The sequence below is a fragment of the Oncorhynchus gorbuscha genome, linkage group LG05 (assembly GCF_021184085.1).
Source record: "Oncorhynchus gorbuscha isolate QuinsamMale2020 ecotype Even-year linkage group LG05, OgorEven_v1.0, whole genome shotgun sequence".
NCBI classification, from domain to species: Eukaryota; Metazoa; Chordata; class Actinopteri; order Salmoniformes; family Salmonidae; genus Oncorhynchus; species Oncorhynchus gorbuscha.
This window is the reverse complement of record NC_060177.1, coordinates 41,115,795-41,139,791: the sequence shown is the minus strand read 5'-3', so window position 1 is coordinate 41,139,791 and position 23,997 is coordinate 41,115,795. Positions and strand designations below refer to the sequence as shown.

General features: G+C 42.8%; 1 protein-coding gene across 1 annotated transcript in view; it reads left to right on the top strand.

The window, feature by feature from the left end:
- kif6 (kinesin family member 6) overlaps positions 1–23,997 on the top strand; it is a 292,827-nt gene that overhangs the window by 140,219 nt on the left and 128,611 nt on the right. The window contains exons 12-13 of the mRNA XM_046349915.1: positions 6,916–7,075; positions 17,932–18,123. Of these exons, the coding sequence (XP_046205871.1) occupies positions 6,916–7,075; positions 17,932–18,123 (352 nt within the window). The remainder of the gene's footprint in view (positions 1–6,915; positions 7,076–17,931; positions 18,124–23,997) is intronic.

The following is a 23,997-nucleotide window of genomic DNA, read 5'->3' as shown; positions in this document are numbered from 1 at the left end:
ATTCTACTCAATTAAGTTGGAAAAATTGGATGATCGAGCAGCAGTGAGGGCTCTTCGATTACTGCATACTGTCCACGCTAATCGGAAGACCTCCAGTTTGGTGTAACGCCATTCCCGTTCCAATTTTCAGTTCTCAGGTATTTTCTGTATACCAGGGAGTTTCTTATGACAAATGTTTTTTGTTTTTAGGGGTGCGACTGCATCTAGGGAATTACGCAAAGTTCAGTTTAATTCCTCAGTTAGGTTTTTAACCAATTTTTGTACTTGGGTAGGTGGAGGGAGGGCATCTAGGAATCTTTGGGTTGTCCGAGAATTTGTATCATGACTTTTGATGAACCTTGGTTGGGGTCGAGCAGAATTATTTGTTGCGATTGCAAACATAATAACATAGTGGTCCGAGAGTCCAGGAGGAAAAAACTATATTTATTCCACGGGACAACACTAGGTCCAGAGTATGACTGTGGAAATTAGTATGTTGGACAAAACCCACTGGGTCGATGATTGCTTCGAAAGCCTTTTGGAGTGGGTCTGTGGACTTCTCCATGTGAATATTAGTCACCAAAAATGTGAATATTATCTGCCATGACTACAAGGTCCGATAGTAATTCAGGGAACTCAGTGAGGAACGCGGTATATGGCCCAGGAGGCCTGTAAACAGAAGCTATAACAAGTGATTGAGTTGGTTGCATAGATTTCATGACTAGAAGCTCAAAAGACAAAAATGCAGTATTTTCTTTGTAAATTAAAATTTGCTTTTGTAAATGTTAACAACACCTCCGCCTTTGCTGGATGCGCGGGGATTTGGTCACTTGTGTAACCCGGAGGAGGGCCTCATATAACACAGTAAATTCATCAGGCTTAAGCCATGTTTCAGTCAGGCCAATCACATCAAGATTATGATCAGTGATTAGTTAATTGACTATAACTGCCTTTGAAGTGAGGGATCTAACAATAAGTACCCCTATTTTGAGATGTGAGATATCACAATCTATTTCAATAATGACAGGAATGGAGGAGGTCTTTATTTCAGTGTGATTGCTAGAGCAAACACTGCCATGTTTAGTTTTACCCAACCTAGATTGAGGCACATACATGGCCTCAATGGGGGTAGCTAAACAGACTACACTGACTGTGCTAGTGGCAGACTCCACTAAGCTGGCACTAAGCTGGCAGGCACCCTCGGCCTGGGGCTCCATGCAAGATCTCACCTCGTGGAGTTGCAATGATCATGAGAACGGTGAGGAATCAGCCCAGAACTACACGGGATGATCTTGTCAATGATCTCAAGGCAGCTGGGACCATAGTCACCAAGAAAACAATTGGTAACATACTATACCGTTAAGGACTGAAATCCTGCTACACCTGCAAGGTCCCCCTGCTCGAGAAAGCACATATACATGCCCATCTGAAGTTTGCCAATGAACATCTGAATGATTCAGAGGACAACTGGGTGAAAGTGTTGTGGTCAGTTGAGACCAAAATGGAGCTCTTTGGCATCAACTCAACTCGCCGTGTTGAGAGGAGGAGGAATGCTGCCTATGACCCCAAGAACACCATCCCCACCATCAAACATGGAGGTGGAAACATTATGCTTTGGGGGTGTTTTTCTGCTAAGGGAAGAGAACAACTTCACCGTATCAAAGGGACGATGGACGGGGCCATGTACTGTCAAATATTGGGTGAGAACCTCCTTCCCTCAGCCAGGGCATTGAAAATGGGTCGTGGATGGGTATTCCAGCATGATAATGACCCAAAACTCACGGCCAAGGCAACAAAGGAGTTGCTCAAGAAGAAGCACATTAAGGTCCTGGAGTGGCCTAGCCAGTCTCCAGACATTAATCTCATAGAAAATATGTGGAGGGAGCTGAAAGTTCGAGTTGCCAAACGTCAGCCTCTAAACCTTAAAACCTGTTGGGGACACCCGTTCCCAGCTGGGACCTCCCCCCCCACACCCTCAGCTGGAATGTGGCGCATGGAACGCAAAAATATTCCTAAAAATATTTAACCTCCACACATTAACACGTCCAATAGCTCAAATGAAAGATACATAAGTTGTTTATCTACCCAGCAAGTCAGATTTCTAAAATGTTTTACGGCGAAAACATAGCACATATTTATGTCAAACCACCACCGCAGACATAGCTCATTTGCATAGCCAAGTAGGAAATATGCAATCAACAAACGCAGGATTAAAAGAAAAATCATTTCACTAACCTTTTGAAATCTTCATCAGATGACAGTAATATAACATGTTACACAGTACATTCATTTTTTAAATAATCTGCAATATATATCCATAAATCTCTGTTTACAATGACGCATCGTTCAAAAAATGCTACTAAAATGTCAGGAGAAATGACGATAGCTCCGGCAGATAACGTCAGCTAACAAGGAATACACATCATAAACTTTGACTAAATATGCATGTTCTACATATGTATAGGAAGATACACTTCTTCTAAATGCAATCGCTGTGTTACATTTATTTTTAACGTTACAGGTTGCGTTCACTAGGCTATACTAGGAGTCGGCGCTCCAAAAGTAGCATTCTGGCTCCTCTATCTTGGAGTCCACAGAAACCCAAATTTACCACATAAATATTCCCTTACCTTTGCTGTTCTTCCATCAAAAGACCTGGAAGGGATTATACTTACCAAAACAGCGTTTAGTTTTCAAGTCTGTGTCTTTCGGTTCTCAAAAACTACACATTTCGGTCAAAATGTAGCCAAAAGTCAAGTGGATGCGCACCAAAACGTCGAACTTACATATTATATGTCGAGTAAACTTGTCAAACTAACTTCATAATCAAGCTTTAACATGTTATAAAGGTGTACAGCAATTGTGAGGACGAACAGAAACACAGGCATCGTTCAATCGATCTTGGAAAAAAGACAGGACTTGACCAGAGCGCGCATAAAAGTGACCTGTTTTTTCGCGTGACCGAGAGCTTTCGGCACGCTCAAACTCCCGTGAGCGCGCGATTCTCACAATGAGAAGCCCCATTGAAAGCAGGGATCGCGCTGAACACGTAGGAACTGTTCCCAGAGCTGTAACTGTTTGGGAAGGGTGTTTGCGATGACGTCCAAGTTGGGCCAACTTTTATCATGACAAGAGATAGTTTGGGAGAATGCATGCCCTGACAGTTCTGCTTTACACAGAGACAAAATTTAAACGGTTTTAGAAGCTTTAGATTGTTTTCTATTCGATAATATTTTTTATATGCATATATTAGCAACTTTTGACAAAAAGTTATCCTGTTTAATAAGGGCACCAAATTCCTCCAGTAGGGGCAGTAAACAGCCCTAGCACTGACAGGTTAATGACTTGGAGAAGATCTGCAAAGAGGAGTGGGACAAAATCCCTCCTGAGATGTGTGCATACCTGGTGGCCAACTACAAGAAACGTCTGACCTCTGTGATTGCCAACAAGGGTTTTGCCACCAAGTACTAAGTCATGTTATGCAGAGGGGTCAAATGCTTATTTCCCTCATTAAAATAAAATCAATTTTTAACATTATAGCGTTTTTCTGGATTTGTTTGTTGTTATTCTGTCGCTCATTGTTCAAATAATAATATATAATAATAATAATCATAATAATAAAATACCATTAAAATTATAGACTGAACGTTTCTTTGTCAGTGGGCAAACATACAAAATCAGCAGGGGATCAAATACTTTTATCCCTCACTGTATGTGAATCAGGCCGTCATGGTCAAATTGCTGCATAGAAACCACTACTAAATGACACCAATAATAAGAAGAGACTTGCTTGGGCCAAGAAACACGAGCAATGAACATTAGACCAGTGGAAATTTGTCCTTTGTTCTGATGTGTCCAAATGAGACATTTTTGGTTCCAACCGCCGTGTCTTTGTGAGACGCTGTGTGGGTGAACGGATGATCTCTGCATGTGTATTTCCCACGTAAAGCATGGAGGAGGAGGTGTTATGGTGTGGGGGTGCTTTGGTGGTGACACTGTCAGTGTTAGAATTCAAGGCACACTTAACCAGCATGGCTACCACAGCATTCTGCAGCGATACGCCATCCCATCAAGTTTGGGCTTAGTGGGACTATCATTTGTTTTTCAACAGGACAATGACCCAACACACCTCCAGGCTGTGTAAGAGCTATTTTACCAAGAAGGAGAGTGAAGGAGTTTGAGAAACAGATGCCTCACATGTCCTCAACTGGCAGCTTCATTAAATAGTACCTGCAAAACACCAGTCTCAACGTCAACAGTGAAGAGGCGACTCCGGGATGCTGTCCTTCTAGTCGCAAAGAAAAAGCAATATCTCAGACTGGCCAATAAAAATAAAATATTTAGATGGGCAATAGAACACAGACACTGGACAGAGGAACTCTGCCTGAAAGGCCAGCATCCCGGAGTCGCATTTTCACTGTTGACGTTGAGACTGGTGTTTTGCGGTTACTATTTAATGAAGCTGCCATTTGAGGACTTGTGAGGCATCTGTTTCTCCAACTAGACTCTCTAATATACACTGCTCAAAAAAATTAAGGGAACACTTAAACAACACAATGTAACTCCAAGTCAATCACACTTCTGTGAAATCAAACTGTCCACTTTGGAAGCAACACTGATTGACAATACATGTCACATGCTGTTGTGCAAATGGAATAGACAACAGGTGGAAATTATAGGCAATTAGCAAGACACCCCCAATAAAGGAGTGGTTCTGCAGGTGGTGACCACAGACCACTTCTCAGTTCATATGCTTCTTGGCTGATGTTTTGGTCACTTTTGAATGCTGGGGGTGCTTTCACTCTAGTGGTAGGATGAGATGGAGTCTACAACCCACACAAGTGGCTCAGGTAGTGCAGCTCATCCAGCATGGCACATCAATGCGAGCTGTGGCAAGAAGGTTTGCTGTGTCTGTCAGCGTAGTGTCCAGAGCATGGAGGCGCTACCAGGAGACAGGCCAGTACATCAGGAGATGTGGAGTAGGCCGTAGGAGGGCAACAACCCAGCAGCAGGACCGCTACCTCTGCCTTTGTGCAAGGAGGAGCAGGAGGAACACTGCAAAATGACCTCCAGCAGGCCACAAATGTGCATGTGTCTGCTCAAACGGTCAGAAACAGACTTCATGAGGGTGGTATGAGGGCCCGACGTCCACAGGTGGGGGTTGTGCTTACAGCCCAACACCATGCAGGACGTTTGGCATTTGCCAGAGAACACCAAGATTGACAAATTCACCACTGGCGCCCTGTGCTCTTCACAGATGAAAGCAGGTTCACACTGAGCACATGTGACAGACGTGACAGAGTCTGGAGATGCCGTGGAGAACGTTCTGCTGCCTGCAACATCCTCCAGCATGACCGGTTTGGTGGTGGGTCAGTCATGGTGTGGGTTGGCATTTCTTTGGGGGGCCGCACAGCCCTCCATGTGCTCGCCAGCGGTAGCCTGACTGCCATTAGGTACCGAAATGAGATCCTCAGACCCCTTGTGAGACCATATGCTGGTGCGGTTGGCCCTGGGTTCCTCCTAATGCAAGACAATGCTAGACCTCATGTGGCTGGAGTGTGTCAGCAGTTCCTGCAAGAGGAAGGCATTGATGCTATGGACTGACCCGCCCGTTCCCCAGACCTGAATCCAATTGTGCACATCTGGGACATCAAGTCTCGCTCCATCCACCACAGACTGTCCAGGAGTTGGCGGATGCTTTAGTCCAGGTCTGGGAGGAGATCCCTCAGGAGACCATCCGCCACCTCATCAGGAGCATGCCCAGGCGTTGTAGGGAGGTCATACAGGCACGTGGAGGCCACACACACTACTGAGCCTAATTTTGACTTGTTTTAAGGACATTACATCAAAGTTGGATCAGCCTGTAGTGTGGTTTTCCACTTTAATTTTGAGTGTGACTCCAAATCCAGACCTCCATGGATTGATAAATTTGATTTCCATTGTTCATATTTGTGTGATTTTTTTTGTCAGCACATTCAAAAATGTAAAGAAAAAAGTATTTAATAAACAATATTTATTTCATTCAGATCTAGGATGTGTTATTTTAGTGTTCCCTTTATTTTTTTGAGCAGTGTACTTGTCCTCTTGCTCAGTTGTGCACCGTGACCTCCCACTCCCCTTTCTATTCTGGTTAGAGACCGTTTGCGCTGTTCTGTGAAGGGAGTTGTACACAGCGTTGTACGAGATCTTCAGTTTCTTGGCAATTTTTTTGCATGGAATAGCCTTCATTTCTCAGAACAAGAATAGACTAACACGTTTCAGAAGAAAGTTCTTTGTTTCTGGCCATTTTGAGCCTGTAATCGAACCCACGAATGCTGATGCTCAGATACTCAAGTAGTCTAAAGCAGGACAGTGTTATTGCTTCTTTAATCAGCACAGCAGTTTTCAGCTGTGCTGCTATAATTAAAAAATGTTTTTCTAATGATCAATTAGCCTTTTAAAATGATAAACCTGCATTATCTAACACAACGTGCCACTGGAACACAGGAGTGATGGTTGCTGATAATGGACCTCTGTATGCCTATGTAGATATTCCATTAAAAAATCTGCCCTTTCCAGCTAAAGTAGTAATTTTCAAAATTAACAATGTCTACACTGTATTTCTGATCAATTTGATGTTATTTTAATGGACAAAAAAAATGATTTTCTTTGAAAAACAAGAACATTTCAAAGTGACCCCAAACTTTTGAACGGTAGTGTAACTTAGGGTTGAGTTTGAGATGGTCAATAATGTGAAGGGTTTTCAGGAGGTATGGGGGTATGGGTGTGTTGAGAATGTACTGCTAGAGAGTGCGGGTTGAATGTACATTTGTGATTGGATTGTGGAATGTGTCTTGCAGTTTATTGAACTGTGTAGTGTTGATGTTGGGTGGTGTGCAATTCGTTTTTAGAGGGGGGTTAATTTTGTGTTTTTGTTATTTGTGTCCCCTTCTACAGGTAATGATACGAGAGAGGTTGTCTATTGGAGACGAGGGAAGCGATCACCCAAGCCCTCCCCCACCTGTGGTAGTCCCCGACCAAAAAGACAGCCCCCAGGTCCAGCCTGCAGACCTGACCAAGCTGAGGGAAATGTTGACTCAGCGCGATAACGAGATCAGTATCCTTCCTATGCTGTAAGTTCATCTCTGTCATCTGTTTGTGACTACGAATTGGAGAATGTTCTGGCAAACACATTTTCTATTTCAAATCAAATCAAATCAAATTATTTATATAGCCCTTCGTACATCAGCTGATATCTCAAAGTGCTGTACAGAAACCCAGCCTAAAACCCCAAACAGCAAACAATGCAGGTGTAAAAGCAGGTGTATTTCTGTTGAAGTCATTATTGTTGAGCCAATCAAAAAACAATTAAGCTCAAGGAAAGGCCACTTTCTACCCGATCACCAAAAGGGTCCACCTGATTGTGGACACCCAGTTCCTACTTTTCATTTGCTTACTCTTTGCTGCTAAGTTTATTTTGTTATTTGGCATTTATTTAACCTTTATTTAACCATGTACAGTGCCTTTAGAAAGTTTTCATAACCCTTTATTCTACATTTTGTTGTGTTACAGCCTGAATTCAAAATGGATTAAGTAGATTGTTTTTGTCACTCACCTACACAAACTGAAATCATGTGTTTAGAAATGTTTGCACATTTATTGAACATTAATACAGAAATATCTCATTTGCATAAGTATTCACACCTCTAATTCAATAAATGTTAGAATCACCTTTGGCAGTGGGTAAGTCTCTAAGAGCTTTGCATACCTGGATTTAACAATATCTGCCCATTCTCTCAAACATTCTTCAATCTCTGTCAAGTTGGTTGTTGATCATTGCTAGACAGCCGTTTTCAAGTCTTGCTGTAGATTTTCAAGACAATTTTTAATCCTCTAGGATTTTTCCTCTGCTCAGCTCTATTCCGTTTTACCCCATTTTTCTCCCCAAATGTTGATATTTTATCATCGCTTCAACTCCCCAACGGGCTCGGAATGTGAAGGTCGAATCCTGCGTCTTTTGAAACATGACCCGTAAAACTGCGCTTCTTAACACCCACCTGCTTAACTCAGAAGCCAGTGGCACCAATGTGTCGTAGGAAACACTGTTCACCTGACGACCGAGGTCAGCCTGTAGGCACCACAAGGAGTCGCTGGAGGGCGATGATTATGCGCCGCCCTATGGGACTCCTCATCACGGCCATTTGTGATACATCCTGGAATCGATATCTGGTCTGTAGTGACGCCTATAGCACTGCCATGCAGTGCCCTTGACCATTGTGCACCTTGGGAGGCCTATTCCGATGACAAGTATACCCATAACATGATGCAGCCACCACCATGCTTGAAAATATGAAGTGGTAGTCAGTGATGTGTTGTGTTGGATTTACCCCAAACATAACGCGTTGTATTCAGGACATAAAGTTAATTTCTTTGCCAAATGTTTTACTTTAGTGCCTTATTGCAAACAGGATGCATGTCTGTACAGGCTTCATTCTTTTCGCTCTGTTATTTAGGTTAGTATTGTGGAGTAACTGTCACGACCTTCTGCCGGAGTCGGTCCCTCTCCTTGTTTGAGCGGCGTCTGGCGGTCGACGTCACCGGCCTTCTAGCCATCGCCGATCCACTTTTCATTTTCCATTTCTTTTGTCTTTGTTGTCTACACACCTGGTTTCAATTCCCCCATTACATGTTCATTATTTAACCCTCAGGTTTCCCCCATGTTTGTGTGCATGTTTGTTTTATTGTTCATGCTGTTACTGACGGCTGGTATTTTTTTGCCGGGTTTTGTTATTACGCCCGTTTATGTCGTGGTACTGGTATTTTTCACGCACCATAGTATTGTGTTTATACTGGTGTTATCTTGTATTCAATACCTTGTCCACGCATCTCAGCTCTCCTGCGCCTAACACCTTTCAGAAGTTACCCACAGCCTTGACAATAACTACAATGTTGTTGATCTATTACAGCCATTAAGCGCTGTAACTGTTTTAAAGTCACCTTAGAGCCCCACAGTGGAGGTGTGATAATACCCATACAACCTAGCTGTCAAACAGGGATATGGTTCCAAACTTTTTTCCAACATACATTGTTTAGAAACACTTAAAATAAAGGCTGTGTTTCGTGTAGGTTTACCATGACGTGATGTTTTGATAACCATGTAAACCGACATCGGTCAATTCGTTGTTTAATAACCCAATAAACAAGAACTAAATGTTATTTTTTTATAAAACATTTTTTATTTATCCTTTATTTATACAGGTTTTTCTCATTGAGAAAACATCTATTTTTCTAGAGAGACCTGGTCCATCCAAAGTGTAATGAATAACTTCACCATTCTCAAAGGGATAATCCATCCTCCCTGGTGTTTGTGGTTGAATTTGTGTTTGAATTTCACTGCTCACCTGAGGGACCTTAGAGATAATTGTATGAGTGCGAGATGAGGTAGTCATTCAAAAGTGATGTTCAACACTATTATCAAATCAAATTTTATTTGTCACATACACATGGTTAGCAGATGTTAATGCGAGTGTAGCGAAATGCTAGTAATTCTAGTTCCGACAATGCAGTAATAATCAACGAGTAATCTAACCTATCAATTTCACAACAACTACCTTAAATGCAAATGAGAGCATGTTCTCAGTCAACTTACCTGGTAAAATAACGAATAAATAAAATACACACAAGTGTAAAAGAATGAAGAATATGTACATAAAAATATATGAAGGAGTGATGGTACAGAACGGCATAGGCAAGATGCAGTATATGGTATGGAGTACAGTATATACATATGACATGAGTAATGTAGGATATGAGTTTGGAGGGTACCATGGTGTTAAATGCTGAGCTATAGTCGATGAACAGCATTCTCACATAGGTATTCCTCTTGTCCAGATGGGTTAGGGCAGTGTGCAGTGTGGTTGCGATTGCATCGTCTGTGGACCTATTGGGGTGGTAAGCAAATTGGAGTGGGTCTAGGGTGTCAGGTAAGGTGGAGGTGATATGGTCCTTGACTAGTCTCTCAAAGCACTTCATGGTGACGGGAGTGAGTGCTACGGGGTGGTAGTCGTTTAGCTCAGTTACCTTAGCTTTCTTGGGAACAGGAACAATGGTGGCCTTCTTGAAGCATGTGGGGAACAGCAGACTGGGATAAGGATTGATTGAATATGTCAGCTGGTCTGCGCATGCTCTGAGGACGCGGCTGGGGATGCCGTCTGGGCCTGCAGCCTTGCGAGGTTTAACACGTTTAAATGTTAGACTCATGTCGGCTGCAGTGAAGGAGAGTCCGCAGGTTTTGGTAGCGGGCCCTGTCAGTGGCACTGTATTGTCCTCCAAGCGGGCAAAAAAGTTGTTTAGTCTGTCTGGGAGAGAGACATCCTGGTCCGCGACGGGGCTGGTTTTAATTTTGTAATCCGTGATTGCCTGTAGACCCTGCCACATACCTCGTGTCTGAGCCATTGAAATGCGACTATACTTTGTGTCTATTCTGATGCTTAGCTTGTTTGATTGCCTTGCGGAGGGAATAGCTGCACTGTTTGTATCCGGTCATGTTTCCGGTCACCTTGCCCTGATTAAAAGCAGTGGTTCACGCTTTCAGTTTCGTGTGAATGCTGCCATCAATCCACGGTTACAGATTTGGGAATGTTTTAATAATTGCTGTGGGTAAGACATTGCCGATGCACTTGCTAATGATCTCGCTCACCGAATCAGCGTATTCGTCAATGTTGTTGTTTGACGCAATGCAGAACATATTCCAGTCCCCGTGATCTTGAAGCGAGGAATCAGATTGGTCAGACCAGCGTTGAACAGACCTGAGCATGGGAGCTTCCTGTTTTTGTCTCTGTCTATAGGCTGGAAGCAACAAAATGGAGTCGTGGTCATGTTTTCCGAAGGGAGGACGGGGGAGGGCCTTATTTGCATCGCGGATGTTAGAATAACAATGATACAGGGTTTTACCAGCCCTGGTTGCACAATCGATATGCTGATAGAATGCATTCTTATTTGCTTACCAAACGAGATAACTTGAGCTTATAGTGACACTGACCTCCTAATATTACCCTCATGTACTTTAGTATGAAGCAGAAGCCAGGTTTGTACATTTTCTATATTTTAGTAATCTACATCCCTCTGTACAATGTGTTCACACATTTTTGATAGGGGAAGAATTCCACGTACTATTAGAGATATTTAACATTAAGTAAGTCTGCCAGTCTTTAACTGTATGACTGTCATTAACCTACAGCAATATTTCCACAAACACATCTATAATCAAATCAAATGTATTTATATAGCCCTTCTTACATCAGCTGTTATCTCAAAGTGCTGTACAGAAACCCAGCCTAAAACCCCAAACAGCAAGCAGGCAGAACAGTTGAAACTGGAGCAGCGGCACGGCCAGGTGGACTGGGGACAGCAAGGAGTCATCATGCCAGGTAGTCCTGAGGCATGGTCCTAGGGCTCAGGTCCTCCAAGAGAGAGAAGGAAAGAGAGAATTAGAGAGAGTATACTTAAATTCACACAGGGCACCGGATAAGACAGGAGAAGTACTCCAGTTATAACAGACTGACCCTAGCCCCCTGACACATAAACGACTGCAGCATAAATACTGGTGTACAGGCTGAGACAGGAGGGGTCAGGAGATACTGTGGCCCCATCCAATGATACCCCAGGACAGGGCCAAACAGGCAGAATAAAACCCTATTCACTTCGCCAAAGCACAGTGCCCACACCACCAGAGGGATATCTTCAACCACCAACTTACCATCCTGAGACAAGGCCGAGTATAGCCCACAAAGATCTCCGCCATGGCACAACCCAAGGCAGGGCGCCAACCCAGACAGGAAGATCACGTCAGTGACTCAACCCACTCAAGTGACGCACCCCTTCTAGGGACGGCACGGAAGAGCACTAGTATGCCAGTGACTCAGCCCCTGTAATAGGGTTAGAGGCAGAGAATCCCAGTGGAGAGAGGGGAACTGGCCTGGCAGAGACAGCAAAGGTGGTTTGTTGCTCCACAGCCTTTCCGTTCACCTTCACACTCCTGGGCCAGACTACACTCAATCATATGACCTACTGAAGAGATGAGTCTTCAGTAAAGACGTACCCTCTCTGGGATATTCGGGACGGTAGCGTCTCACCCCGCCAACAGCCAGTGAAAGTGCTGGGCGCCAAATTCAAAACAACAAAAATCTCATAATTACAATTCCTCAAGCATACAAGTATTTTACACCATTTTAAAGATTAAATTCTCGTTAATCCAGCCAGTGTCTGATTTGAAAAAGGCTTTACAGCGAAAGCACCACAAATGATTATGTTAGGTCACCACCAAGTCGCAGAAAAACACAGCCATTTTTCCAGCCAAAGAGAGGAGTCACAAAAAGCAGAAATAAATCAAATGAATCACTAACCTTAGATTATCTTCATCATTTGACACTCATAGGACTTCCTATTACACAATACATGTATGTTTTGTTCGATAAAGATCATAGTTATATCCAAAAATCTTATTTTAAATTGGGGTGTTTTGTTCAGTTGTTCCAAAACATGTGTTGATTTTGCAGAGAGCCACATCAATTTAAAGAAATACTCAATAAACATTGATAAAATATACAACTATTATACATGGAACTTTAGGTACACTTCTCCTTAAAGCAACCACTGTGTCATATTTCAAAAAAACTTTACAGAAAAAGCATACCATGCAATAATCTGATTACGGTGCTCAGAGACAACACCAGCCAAAGAGATATCCGCCATGTTGTGGAGTCAACATTAGTCAGAAATAGCATTATAAATATTCACTTACCTTTGATGATCTTCATTTGAATGCACTCCCAGGAATCCCAGTTCCACAATAAATGTTTGAATTGTTCGATAAAGTTCATCATTTATGTCCAAATACCTCCTTTTGTTAGGGCGTTTGGTAGACAAATCCAAACGTGCGTTCAAGTTCAGCCAAAAGGTCGGACGAAATGTGCAGAAATGTATATTACAGGTCGTGGAAACATGTCAAACGATGTATAGAATCAATCTTTAGGATGTTTTTATTATAAAACTTCAATAATGTTCCATCCGGAGAATTCCTTTTTCTGTAGAAAAGCAATGGAACGCAAGCTAACTTTCACTTGACCATGCGTCACGAGCTCGTGACAATCTGACAGACACCTGGCTCAATCCCCTCTCATTTGGCCCCACTTCACAGTAGAAGCATCAAACAAGGTTCTAAAGACTGTTGACATCTAGTGGAAGCCCTGGGAAGTCCAAAATGACCCCATAGACACTGTATATTGGAATGTCAATGAGTTGAATAACTCCAAACCTCAGATTTCCCACTTCCTGATTGGATTCTTCTCAGGTTTTTTCGCCTGCCATATGAGTTCTGTTATACTCACAGACAAATTTCAAACAGTTTCAGAAACTTTAGAGTGTTTTCTATCCAAATATACTGCATATTCTAGCTTTAATGGCTGAGTAGCAAGCAGTTTACTCTGGGCACCTCATTCATCCAAGCTTCTCAATACTGCCCCCCAGTCACCAAGAAGTTAAATGTTGAGACCGAGTCTGCGTGTCTCACATGGGTAGGCAGACCATTCCATAAAAATGGAGCTCGATATGAGAAAGCCATGCCTCCAGCTGTTTGCTTAGACATTTTAGGGAAAATTAGGAGGCCTGCGTCTTGTGACCATAGCGTATCAATAGGTATGGACGGCAGGACCAAATCGGCAGGACCAAATCGGAAAGATAGGTAGGAGCAAGACCACGTAATGCTTTGTAGGTTAGCAGTAAAACCTTGAAATCAGCCCTTGCCTTAACAGGACTACGATAAAATCGATGTCCGTGTCCTGATTTAGTACATTCGGGAGCAGCTTAGTAATGTCATTAAAACCCACCTGGACTACGATAAAATCTATGCCCATGTCCTGGTTTAGTACATTTGGGAGCAGCTTAGTAATGTCATTTACTCAAACTCCAGGACAACTCATAGGGCATTGTTTTTGCACCAGTAACAGTAACATTTATTACCATGGAGCTACCCAAAATCACGCCTGGCAAGAAGGCTGCTCATGTGGCTGCTGATTTTTTTCCAAGAAAGAGACAATATTTTGCGAATACTTATCAGTAATCCTCCACCGCATGTTTACATTATCAGCGAGATCTCAAGGATTCCCTCAACTATCCTACTAATTGTGTAATATTTACTTGTACGTCATGGTGGTGATTCCCTGTCTTCTCAGTAATACCCCCCATCATATTGGCAGGGCTGTGAGTGACACAGTCCAGTCAGTCCACTCTGTTTCCATAAACTCCACAGTGCGTTCCCTCATGCTTGGAGCTCATAGGATATAGTGTACTGTGCTCTCGAAGATTTGTATGCACTTTGCTTTAAAGTGAAATGTGATTTTTTTTTAAAGGGGTTAGTAAAGTGGGTTCTGACTTTCCCTGAGAATGTCGAAGAGAGTTTATTCCAATAATGGAATTTGTTGTGGAACCGGTCAAGCGAGTGTAAGCATACTACATCAGACACCATATAAATAAAGGAGACAAATGGATTTGACTTTGTGTTTTTTAATCCTGGTCCTGGGGACCGAAAGGGGTGCACATTTGAGTGTTTTGCTTAGCACTACACACCTGATTCCACTAACCAAAGGTTTGATGATGAGTTGATTAGTGGAATCAGGTTTGTAGTGCTAGGGTTTCTGAGCCCTTTCCTACTTACTGTTGACTTGCACGGGTGACTTAGTCTGGCAAACGCTTGTCTTGTCCCCTCCTGGTGACCTTGAAAATGAACCATACTGACACTATCCACAGAAGCCACTTGTGAAAAGTGTATTTTGACTCTGAGCTTTTTGATGTGTATTTGCTTTGCCCGGCAGCGTGTCCTGGAAGTTGGGGATTCATTGGTTTCAACAGGTATTTAATAAAATCATTTTTTTTGGTCACATAATTCAAGAGCAGCAGTAAATTAACAGTAGCAAGACTATATACAGGGGGTACTGGTACCAAACCTCTGGTACAGCATTTGAGTGAACTCGTAATGCGGCTTTCCTTTATCTTCAAATGATTACATCGGAGACTATGTTGTTAGCAATGATTTAGGTGTGTTGATTTGAGATTCTGTTTGACCATTACCAGGCCACTCTGTGTAGTTGAGTTACGTTCAGGTCCATGAGAGTTATGATACTGTTTTGGTTCCATTTAATTTGTTTTACACTGTTGTTCCCGATTACATCTACATGACAGCTAAATGAGTAGTACATTGCAGACGCCCTAAATAGGGGGCCATTTATCATCCTGACATAAACCTGGACATTTAGATAGCTTGTTTGATTGAGAGATGTAAATCGTCGATCTATGTAGACTAACCTAATTTTGGTAGGTGTGAAAACAAGATGTTTGAAAATCTGATGAGGCAAAACTAGAACGGGCTCAGGGAACCAAATAATGTGGTGACTGTAAATTACTGGATGTCATCCCAGGCATCAACAGCACAGTACTCTTTTGTTAAACCACAGGCAGTTTTTGAAAATAAGCTATTTTCCTTGTGTACTTTACTACAAGCCTTTGATTAAATCGGCCTAGTGGTTAGAGCGTTGGACTAGTAACCGAAAGGTTGCAAGTTCGAATCCCCGAGCTGACAAGGTACAAATCTGTCTGAACAGGCAGTTAACCCACTGTTCCTAGGCCATCATTGAAAATAAGAATTTGTTCTTAACTGACTTGCCTAGTAAAATAAAGGTAAAATAAAATAAAAAAATATTGAATGTATATTTTGATGGAATGCAACCTGGTGCTTGTGTCGTAAAAAAAAAGGACAGCGCCTAAATCTTGGAAGATCTTTTTATTTTTTGCTTTAGTCTTGAGTTATTTGAGCAGTCAGCACTTTATAGGTTAAAAAAAGTGTACTTGACAGTCTGTATTTTATGGATTTACCTTCCCTGGCCCTGTTTCCTTTCTTTTTGGCAGTGCAGGGAACAGATGTGTATTCCCGTTGTGCAGTAAGCATGTCAGCCTATGGACAACCATTTCATTTGGCAAATCAAGGGGCTTGGGCTTTACTTTTCAAGGACAGACATTAAAAATAAAAATGAATGTATTGTTCATTTTGCATCTCTGTGCCTGTATATGCATAAACTACATATAGACTGTCAGCTTACAGTGTGTAAGTGCAAGGTTCTCCAAAACATTTGATTGATCCCAGTGGATTGGGTTTGAAGCAGATGGGACAGAGGGAAACCATTACAGTAAATTTAACTAATGGGTTGAATAAGTTTGTGCTGTTCTGTTGCCAGGTGGAACATGTCGTGGGATTGGAAGTGTGAACAGGATCGGAGTGTTTTTGTCTTTCACTCCCCACTCTTTTGCACTCACTCACTCTGTCATACACACACACACAAATGTGCGCACACAGACACATTTGTACGCAAACATACACTCACAAATGTGCGCACACACAAATGCACTCATGCACAAATGTGAAGAAAAAAAATACTCTCATCAGGAGAAGAGGCTCTGGTATCTTGACACGCTCTCTCCAGCCTTCACGGCTCCTATTCTCTCCGGTAAGTCATACCAGACAAGGACTGCATCCCAAATTTACATTTAGATTTGAGTAATTTAGCAGATGCTCTTATCCAGAGCAACTTACAGTTAATACATTCATCTTAAGATAGCTTGTTGAAACTATCACATCACACATTTCCTCCAGTCGTAGTAAGTACATTTTTCTCAATAAAGAAGTTATCAGCAAAGTCAGTGCTAGTGTAGCAGTATAGCTTCTGTCCCTCTCCTCGCCCCTACCTAGGCTCGAACCAGGGACACTGCACACATCGACAACAGCCACCCTCAAAGCATCGTTACCCATCGCTTCACAAAAGCCGTGACCCTTGCCGAGACCCTCAAGGTCTCAGAGCGAGTGACGTCACCGATTGAAATGCTAGTAGCACTGAAAGTGACAGACAATCCTAACTAGCTAGCCATTTCACATTGGTTGCACTAGTAGGAAAAGACCAGTGCAAGTTAAAACTTTTTATGGGGCAGAATAAGACTGAGATGTCTTATTTAAGATACTCTTTGACGAGGTAGGTTTTCAGATGTTTTCACCCCCCAATGGTGCACCAAAGACCAGGGGTGGCAGAACGGAGTTCCCAAATGGCACCCTAATATTTTGGATAATATTGACGGTCCCAAATGGCACCCTATTCCCAGGACATCTCACTGAGCCGGTAAGGTCAGAGAACGCATGTGTCAGCCTGGCCCATATTAAAGACGACAGCGTGCTCGTGCCATTTCCTCGATGTCAAAGGAAACCATTGTTATTGCCCCTGTTGTCTTGAAGTATGTGTTGTAAGGGGAGCCGCATGTCATCTTTATCTTCATGTGATGTCCCTCACTGTGCATGGCAGACCGGGGATATTCTTCAAAATATGTTTTGTCCTTTTCTGGAAACTTAATTTAGTTTTTCTGTGATATATTGACAGATGGAAGTTCCCTTTCTCTAAGACAGAATGACCTTTACCATTTGTGTTGAAATTGGAGTATCTATTTTGTCCCATTCCTTACCTCCAAATGCCATATAGGCCTATACCTTGACTTTAAACCTGACTGTTATCTCTACCTCAAACTAGACTGATGAGATATTTTGTTTCACATTTGTGAGGATAGACATTTCCTCTCATGGCTCAGACACACTGCGGAGATGAATTGATAAAACCAGCTGGTAGCCATCAACTTGCAGTGTGTTATAGCAACCACCTGCTGGATGTCAACAAATGTGAAAATTAACTGAAAGTGACAGACAATCCTGGTCAAAGGCACTCAGCCCGTAGCTCTGGGGTTTTTCTTCTCTTACTTGCTATGTATGGTACCCACCACCCGGCTAACTCAGGTGTGCGATTTCAGTTTTTTTTTTAAGTTACCCATTAACCATTTCTTCCCAAAGAGGATGTCTATACATGTTCTTTAACCTAAGCATCACAGATATCCTGGTGAGCATTCTGAAGAAGGAGAAGAAGAGATCTAAGGACGCTGCTGCTCAACTGGCCAACATCTCCAATGGCCGTTCCTTGGACCCCCAGAGTCCTTTGAGGTTATACACAGAGTCACTGGCAGGAGACACAGAGGCAGTTGAGAATGACCATGGAGTGCCACCCACTCTTTATGGGGAAAGAGGTATGCTGATTCACTGTCACCATTGGGTCAGGATGCAAATCCAGAAGTATGATAATTCATTTAAAAAAATATGATTGTTTTACCTTATGACTGACCATAACCTTAAATGATATTTACATTTGTTTTTATAAATGTTCACTGCCCAGTATAGCCAATTTGTACTTTGCAAGTTGGCCATGTAGTGGGAATGCTTACTCGCATTCTAGCAGAGACTCATGCTTACATGGTGTTTTTAACATGCTTTTATCACACGCACATTTGTGCAGAGAAACGAAACAGTTGTACGATTTTGTGTATTCCTTTTAAGTTCCTTTTAAGTTTTATTAGTCATATTTACAGGATAGGCATGGTATACATCGAAAGGCTTACTTGCAGGTTCCTTCTCGACAATGCAACAAAAATAAGAAAAGATAAGAATACGAACGTGATGTAAATGACGGTAGAATAGAATAATTATATTAGCATAAGTAAAATATAGGAAGGCACAATTTATAGTCCAATATTTCCATGTGTATAAATTGAGCAGTATAATAGCAGTCTGGTAGCAGTAGTTGTGATGTGTGTGTGTGTAGCACTGAGTGTACAAAACATTAAGAACATAATGTAAACATGACATGGACTGACCAGGTGAAAGCTATGATCCCTTATTGATGTAACTTGTTAAATCAACTTCAATCAGTGTAGATGAAGGGAAGGAGCCAGGTTAAAACATTTGTTTTAAGCCTTGAGACAATTTAAACATGGGATTGTGTATGTGTGCCATTCAGAGGGTGAATGGGACAAAATATTTAAGAGGTATTGAAAGAGGTATGGTAGTAGGTGCCAGGCACACCGGTTTGTATCAAGAACATCAACACTGCAGGCCAATTTGACAGAACTGTAGGAAGCATTGGAGTTAACATGGTGCAGCATCCCTGTGGAACGTTTTCGACACATTGTAGAGTCCATGCCCTAACGAATTGAGGTTCTTTTGAGGGCAAAAGGTGAAGGTGTTCCTAATGTTTGGTACACTCAGTGTGTGTGTGTGTGTGTGTGTGTGTGTGTGTGTGTGTGTGTGTGTGTGTGTGTGTGTGTGTGTGTGTGTGTGTGTGTGTGTGTGTGTGTGTGTGTGTGTGTGTGTGTGTGTGTGTGTGTGTGTGTGTGTGTGTGCATCAGTGAGTACATATGTGTGATGAATCAGAGCAGGTGGTCAGTCTAGTTCAACTGTTCAGCAGTCTGATGGCTTGTAGATATAAACGGTCTCTTAGCCTGTTGGTATCAGACCTCATGATCCGATACCGTCTGCCCGATGGGAGTGAACATCTCGTGGCTGGAGTGTGTGTGATGCTGTTTTTGTTTTGTTGACGTTGAGTTAGAAGCTTACTCATCATTGTTGGTTATCAGGCCTACAACTGTGGTGTTGTCAACAAACTTGATGATGGAGTTGGTGTCGTGCAAAAATCGCACAGTCATGGGTGAACAGGGAGTACTGCAGAGAACTGAGGTCACACAATTGGGGGCCCCTGTGTGGAGTCAGTGCGAAGGAGGTGTTGTTGCCAATCCTCCTGTGGTCTGCCCGTCAGGAAGTCCAGGATCCAGTTGTAGAGGCTGGTGTCGGGCTTGGAGGAAACAATAGTATTGAATGCTGAACCTGTAGTCAATGAATAGCGTTCTCACATAGGTGTTCCTCTTGTCCAAATGTGAATAGAAATGGAAATGGCATCTTCTGTGGATGTGTTGGAGCGGTAGGTAAATTGGAGTGGTTCCAGTTTGACTGGCATGTTGGCCTTGATGTGGGCCATGACCAGCCTCTCAAAGCACTTCATGATGACCAAGGTGAGTGCAAGAGGTGATAGTCATTTGGGCATGTCACCTTGTTTTTCTTGGGCACTGGGATGATGTTGGTCTCCTTAAAGCAGACTGCAGCCGGGGACAGGGACAAGTTGAAGATATCCGAGAAGACGCCCGCCAGATGGTCAGCACACACTCTGAGGACGCAGCCAGGTACGCCATCTGGGCCAGCTTGCTTTGTGACTCATCACTCTTTTGAGAGTTTTCCTCACGTCAGCCTTGGAGACCGATAGCACATAGTCATCCAGAGCAGTGATAGTCTTCCTGGATGGCTCAGTATTGTTTGCCTCAAAGCTAACATAGAATGTGTTAAGGTCATCTGTTAGGGAGGCTTCAGTGGGCACCGCACAGCTGGATTTGCCTTTGCAGTCTGTAATAGTCTGTAGTCCCTGCCGAATACGACGCGAGTCTGAGTTGTCGATCATCAATTCAAGTTAGAGTCTTTTTGCATCCCTAATGGATTTGCGGAGCTCGTACCTGCTTGACTAGTACTCCATGTGCGCCACCGACATTGAATGCTGCAGTACTGGCTTTCACCAGTACACACAATACCCTATAATGATAAAGCAAAAACAGGTTTTTAGACATTTCTTTACATGTATAACAAAAAGAAAAGTGAAATATCACATTCACATAAGCATTCAGACCCTTTACTCAGTGCTTGTAGCACCTTTGACGCTACAAGCTCGGCACACCTGTATTTGGAGAGTTTCTCCCATTCTTCTCTGCAGACCCTCCAAAGCTCTGTCAGGTTGGATGGGGAGTGTTGCTGCACAGCCATTTTCAGGTCTCTCCAGAGATGTTAGATGGGGCTTAAGTCCGAGCTCTGGCTGGGACACTTAAGTGACATTCAGAGACTTGTCCCAAAGCCACTCTTGCAATGTCTTGGTTGTGTGCTTAGGGTCGTTGTCCTGTTGGAAGGTGAACCTTCGCCCCAGTCTAAGGTCATGAGTGCTCTGGAGTAGGTTTTCATCAAGGATCTCTCTGTACTTTGCTCCGTTCATCTTTCCCTCGATCCTGACTAATCTCTCAGTCCCTGTTGCTGAAAAACATCCCAACAGCATGCTTCACCGTAGGGATGGTGCCAAGTTTCCTCCAGACATGACGCTTGGATTTCAGGCAAAGAGTTCAGTCTTGATTTCGTCAGACCAGAAAATCTTGTTCTCATGGTCTGAGAGTCCTTTAGCTGCTTTTTGGCAAACTCGAAGTGGGCCTTTTACTGAGGAGTGGCTTCCGCCTGGCCACTGTACCATAAAGGCCTGATTGGTGGAGTGCTGCTGAGATGGATGTCCTTCTTGAAGTTTCTCTCATCTCCACAAAGGAACTCCGAAACTCAGTCATAGTGACCTTCGAGTCCTTGGTCACCTCCCTGACCAAGGCCCTTCTCCCCCGATTGCCCAATTTGGCCGGGCGGTCAGCTCTTGTAAGAGTCTTGGTGGTTCCAAACTTCTTCCATTTAAGAATGATTGCGGCCACTGTGTTCTTGGGGACCTTCAATGTTAAATTTTTTGGGGCAGCCTTCCCCATATCCGTGCTTTCGACACAATCGTGTCTCAGAGCTCTACGGACGATTCCTTTGATCTCATGGCTTGGTTTTTGCTCCGACATGCACAGTGTGTGGGACATAATATAAAGACAGGTGTGTGTCTTTCCAAATCATGTCCAATCAATTGAATTTACCACATGTGGACTCCAATCAAGTTGTAGAAACAGCTCAAGGATGATAAATGGAAACAGGATGACCCGAGCTCAATTTAGAGTCTCATAGCAAAGGGTCTGAATACTTATTTAAATAAGGTATTTGGTTAATACCCTAGTTACGCATCCACCGTTGTTTTTGGAACTGTGCTGAAAAGATCAATGTGAAAAGAAAATATCAGAGCCAGCACAGTTTGGTTCAGGCCAGCACAGTAGTGCCAATTGCTCCTTACCATATCTCTGCAAGTATAAACGGGGCACATGCTGACCCATAACAGGGCTCAGATGCATGATGTCGCTATATACAACTCACTGTCTAGCCAGCCAGCTGGCCTAGTGGCTAAGCCCACTGATTTCTGCATGATAAAGGAGGCTCTTGTGATCATAATGAACCATTGAAGCAAATATAACATCACAGTTCCATGGAGGTGAACTCTATTAAACGGGATGCTCTGTATATTAAACAGGGGACAGGAAATGAATAGGACATAAATGTGGTCGCGCTGATTGTCAGTGTGCCCGTCGAGGTTGTCTTTGGAGAGACGTTAAATGCATAACAAATCCTCTTCTTCAGGATTTACTGTATGGCGAACAGTCAACCACTCAACGTCCCACCGCTACACTATATTTAAATAGTGTCATCAGACGGATCACATTCATGCATGAGGAATTTCCTCTTTGGAATTAGCATGCTTTGGAATTAGCATCTGAGTGTATCCCAGATGTCATCCTATTCCCTGTATAGTGCACTACTTTTGAACTACTTTTTGAGGTCAAAGGTAGTGCACTATATAGGGAATAGGGTGGCATTTGGAATGCACACCCATAATAGGTAGCCGGGGTGGTTGCCTAAAGTTGAGCTATTGAGCTTCTCCTTAGGAGAGTTCCCTCCTCGCTGGTGGCAGGTTTGTTTGGCTTTGCCTGTTTAATTTAAGTTTAGCGGTGACTTTAGCGTGTTGATAAAACTGCGCCTCGATAATAACTGTGATCATAGCCCTGAATGCCGCATGCGAGCCAGCAACTCATCAAACTGACTCAGAGCTCCTGTCTCCACAAACTGCAGCGCTGTCTCATTGGGCTCCTCATCACCATTTTTGAGTAATGATCCTTGGTAATAGGACCATTGAGGGTAATTGCAAACAGGGTTCTTGAAAGAAGAGCCTATTCAAAAACAAACGCATCTTGTTAGGGAGAGAATCAATCACTCATTGAGGAGCGATCAGTGTATATGAAGTGGTTGATAAGTAATGTCTGTGTGTCACGCTGAGCTCTCAGAACAGCATGCGCTCTAACTCGTATTACCTCGGATTTGACTGGTAGAGCTCAAGGCAGACCTCGTTGCCCCCGCTCCTCTGCCCTTTTGACCCCGTTATTGGCGTTCTCCATTGCTATGAGAAACAATGACCCCCGTTTATATTTAATTGACCTGTCACATAGACACTTGCCTGACTCTCAAACTGCATGTGCAACTGCTTCAAGAACCACATTCTCCCAAAAAGTTCAGCTGAACTGTCTTTTGGTGGGAGGGAGGAAGAGAGAGAGGAGTGGAGGTTGAAGAGTATTTGATACAGCTGTCCACTTATGGTGGGGCTATCTGCTCAAGTATTTACATTTTTGTCTGTGTAGGATGTTTTAGATGGAGGCCATAAAATCAACTGAAAAGGTTTGTATCCATCAGTGGATCTCCAAATGTAGCCTAGGGCTGTGGCGGTCATGACATTTTGTCAGCTCTGCTTGTCAATTAAATGACTGTCGGTCTCACAGTGATTGACCGTTAATTAAAATAAATAGTCTGGCAACTATTTATTTTATAATAATTATTTTATAATAATAATAATAATCTGGCAACTCCTGGCTTCCACATTTCCTACAAGCTACTGATGCAGACTTTTGGAACATCTACATTTTAAAAAGTATAATAAATCCATGTATTATCACCTTCACCATCACTATACATCCAATATTTATTTTAGACCGGTCTAAAGAATTATGATATGAAGAAAATGTAGCCTGTTTCAGAAGAACAGAATAGCATACTCTGAATTGTCCTTCTGTTAGGTCCTGATCTGCCTATGCCAAATGTGACTCACCACCTGGATTCAGTCTTACATTTGAAATTGTGTTTTTACATTGTATAAAGGTAGAGTCTCAGAGCTACAAAATGGTATATCATAAACTGCATTTGTGGAACAATGGGAAAGTCATTTGGCTTTGAAAGTTGATCAACTTGTAAACTCACTTTTGAAAAATGGTCTTTGAATATTTTGGTTTCTAGTGAAAAGCTCCTCTTTGTCTCCACCCATTCAACATCGTCCACACCCTCTTAAACTTTAGCCCCACATATCT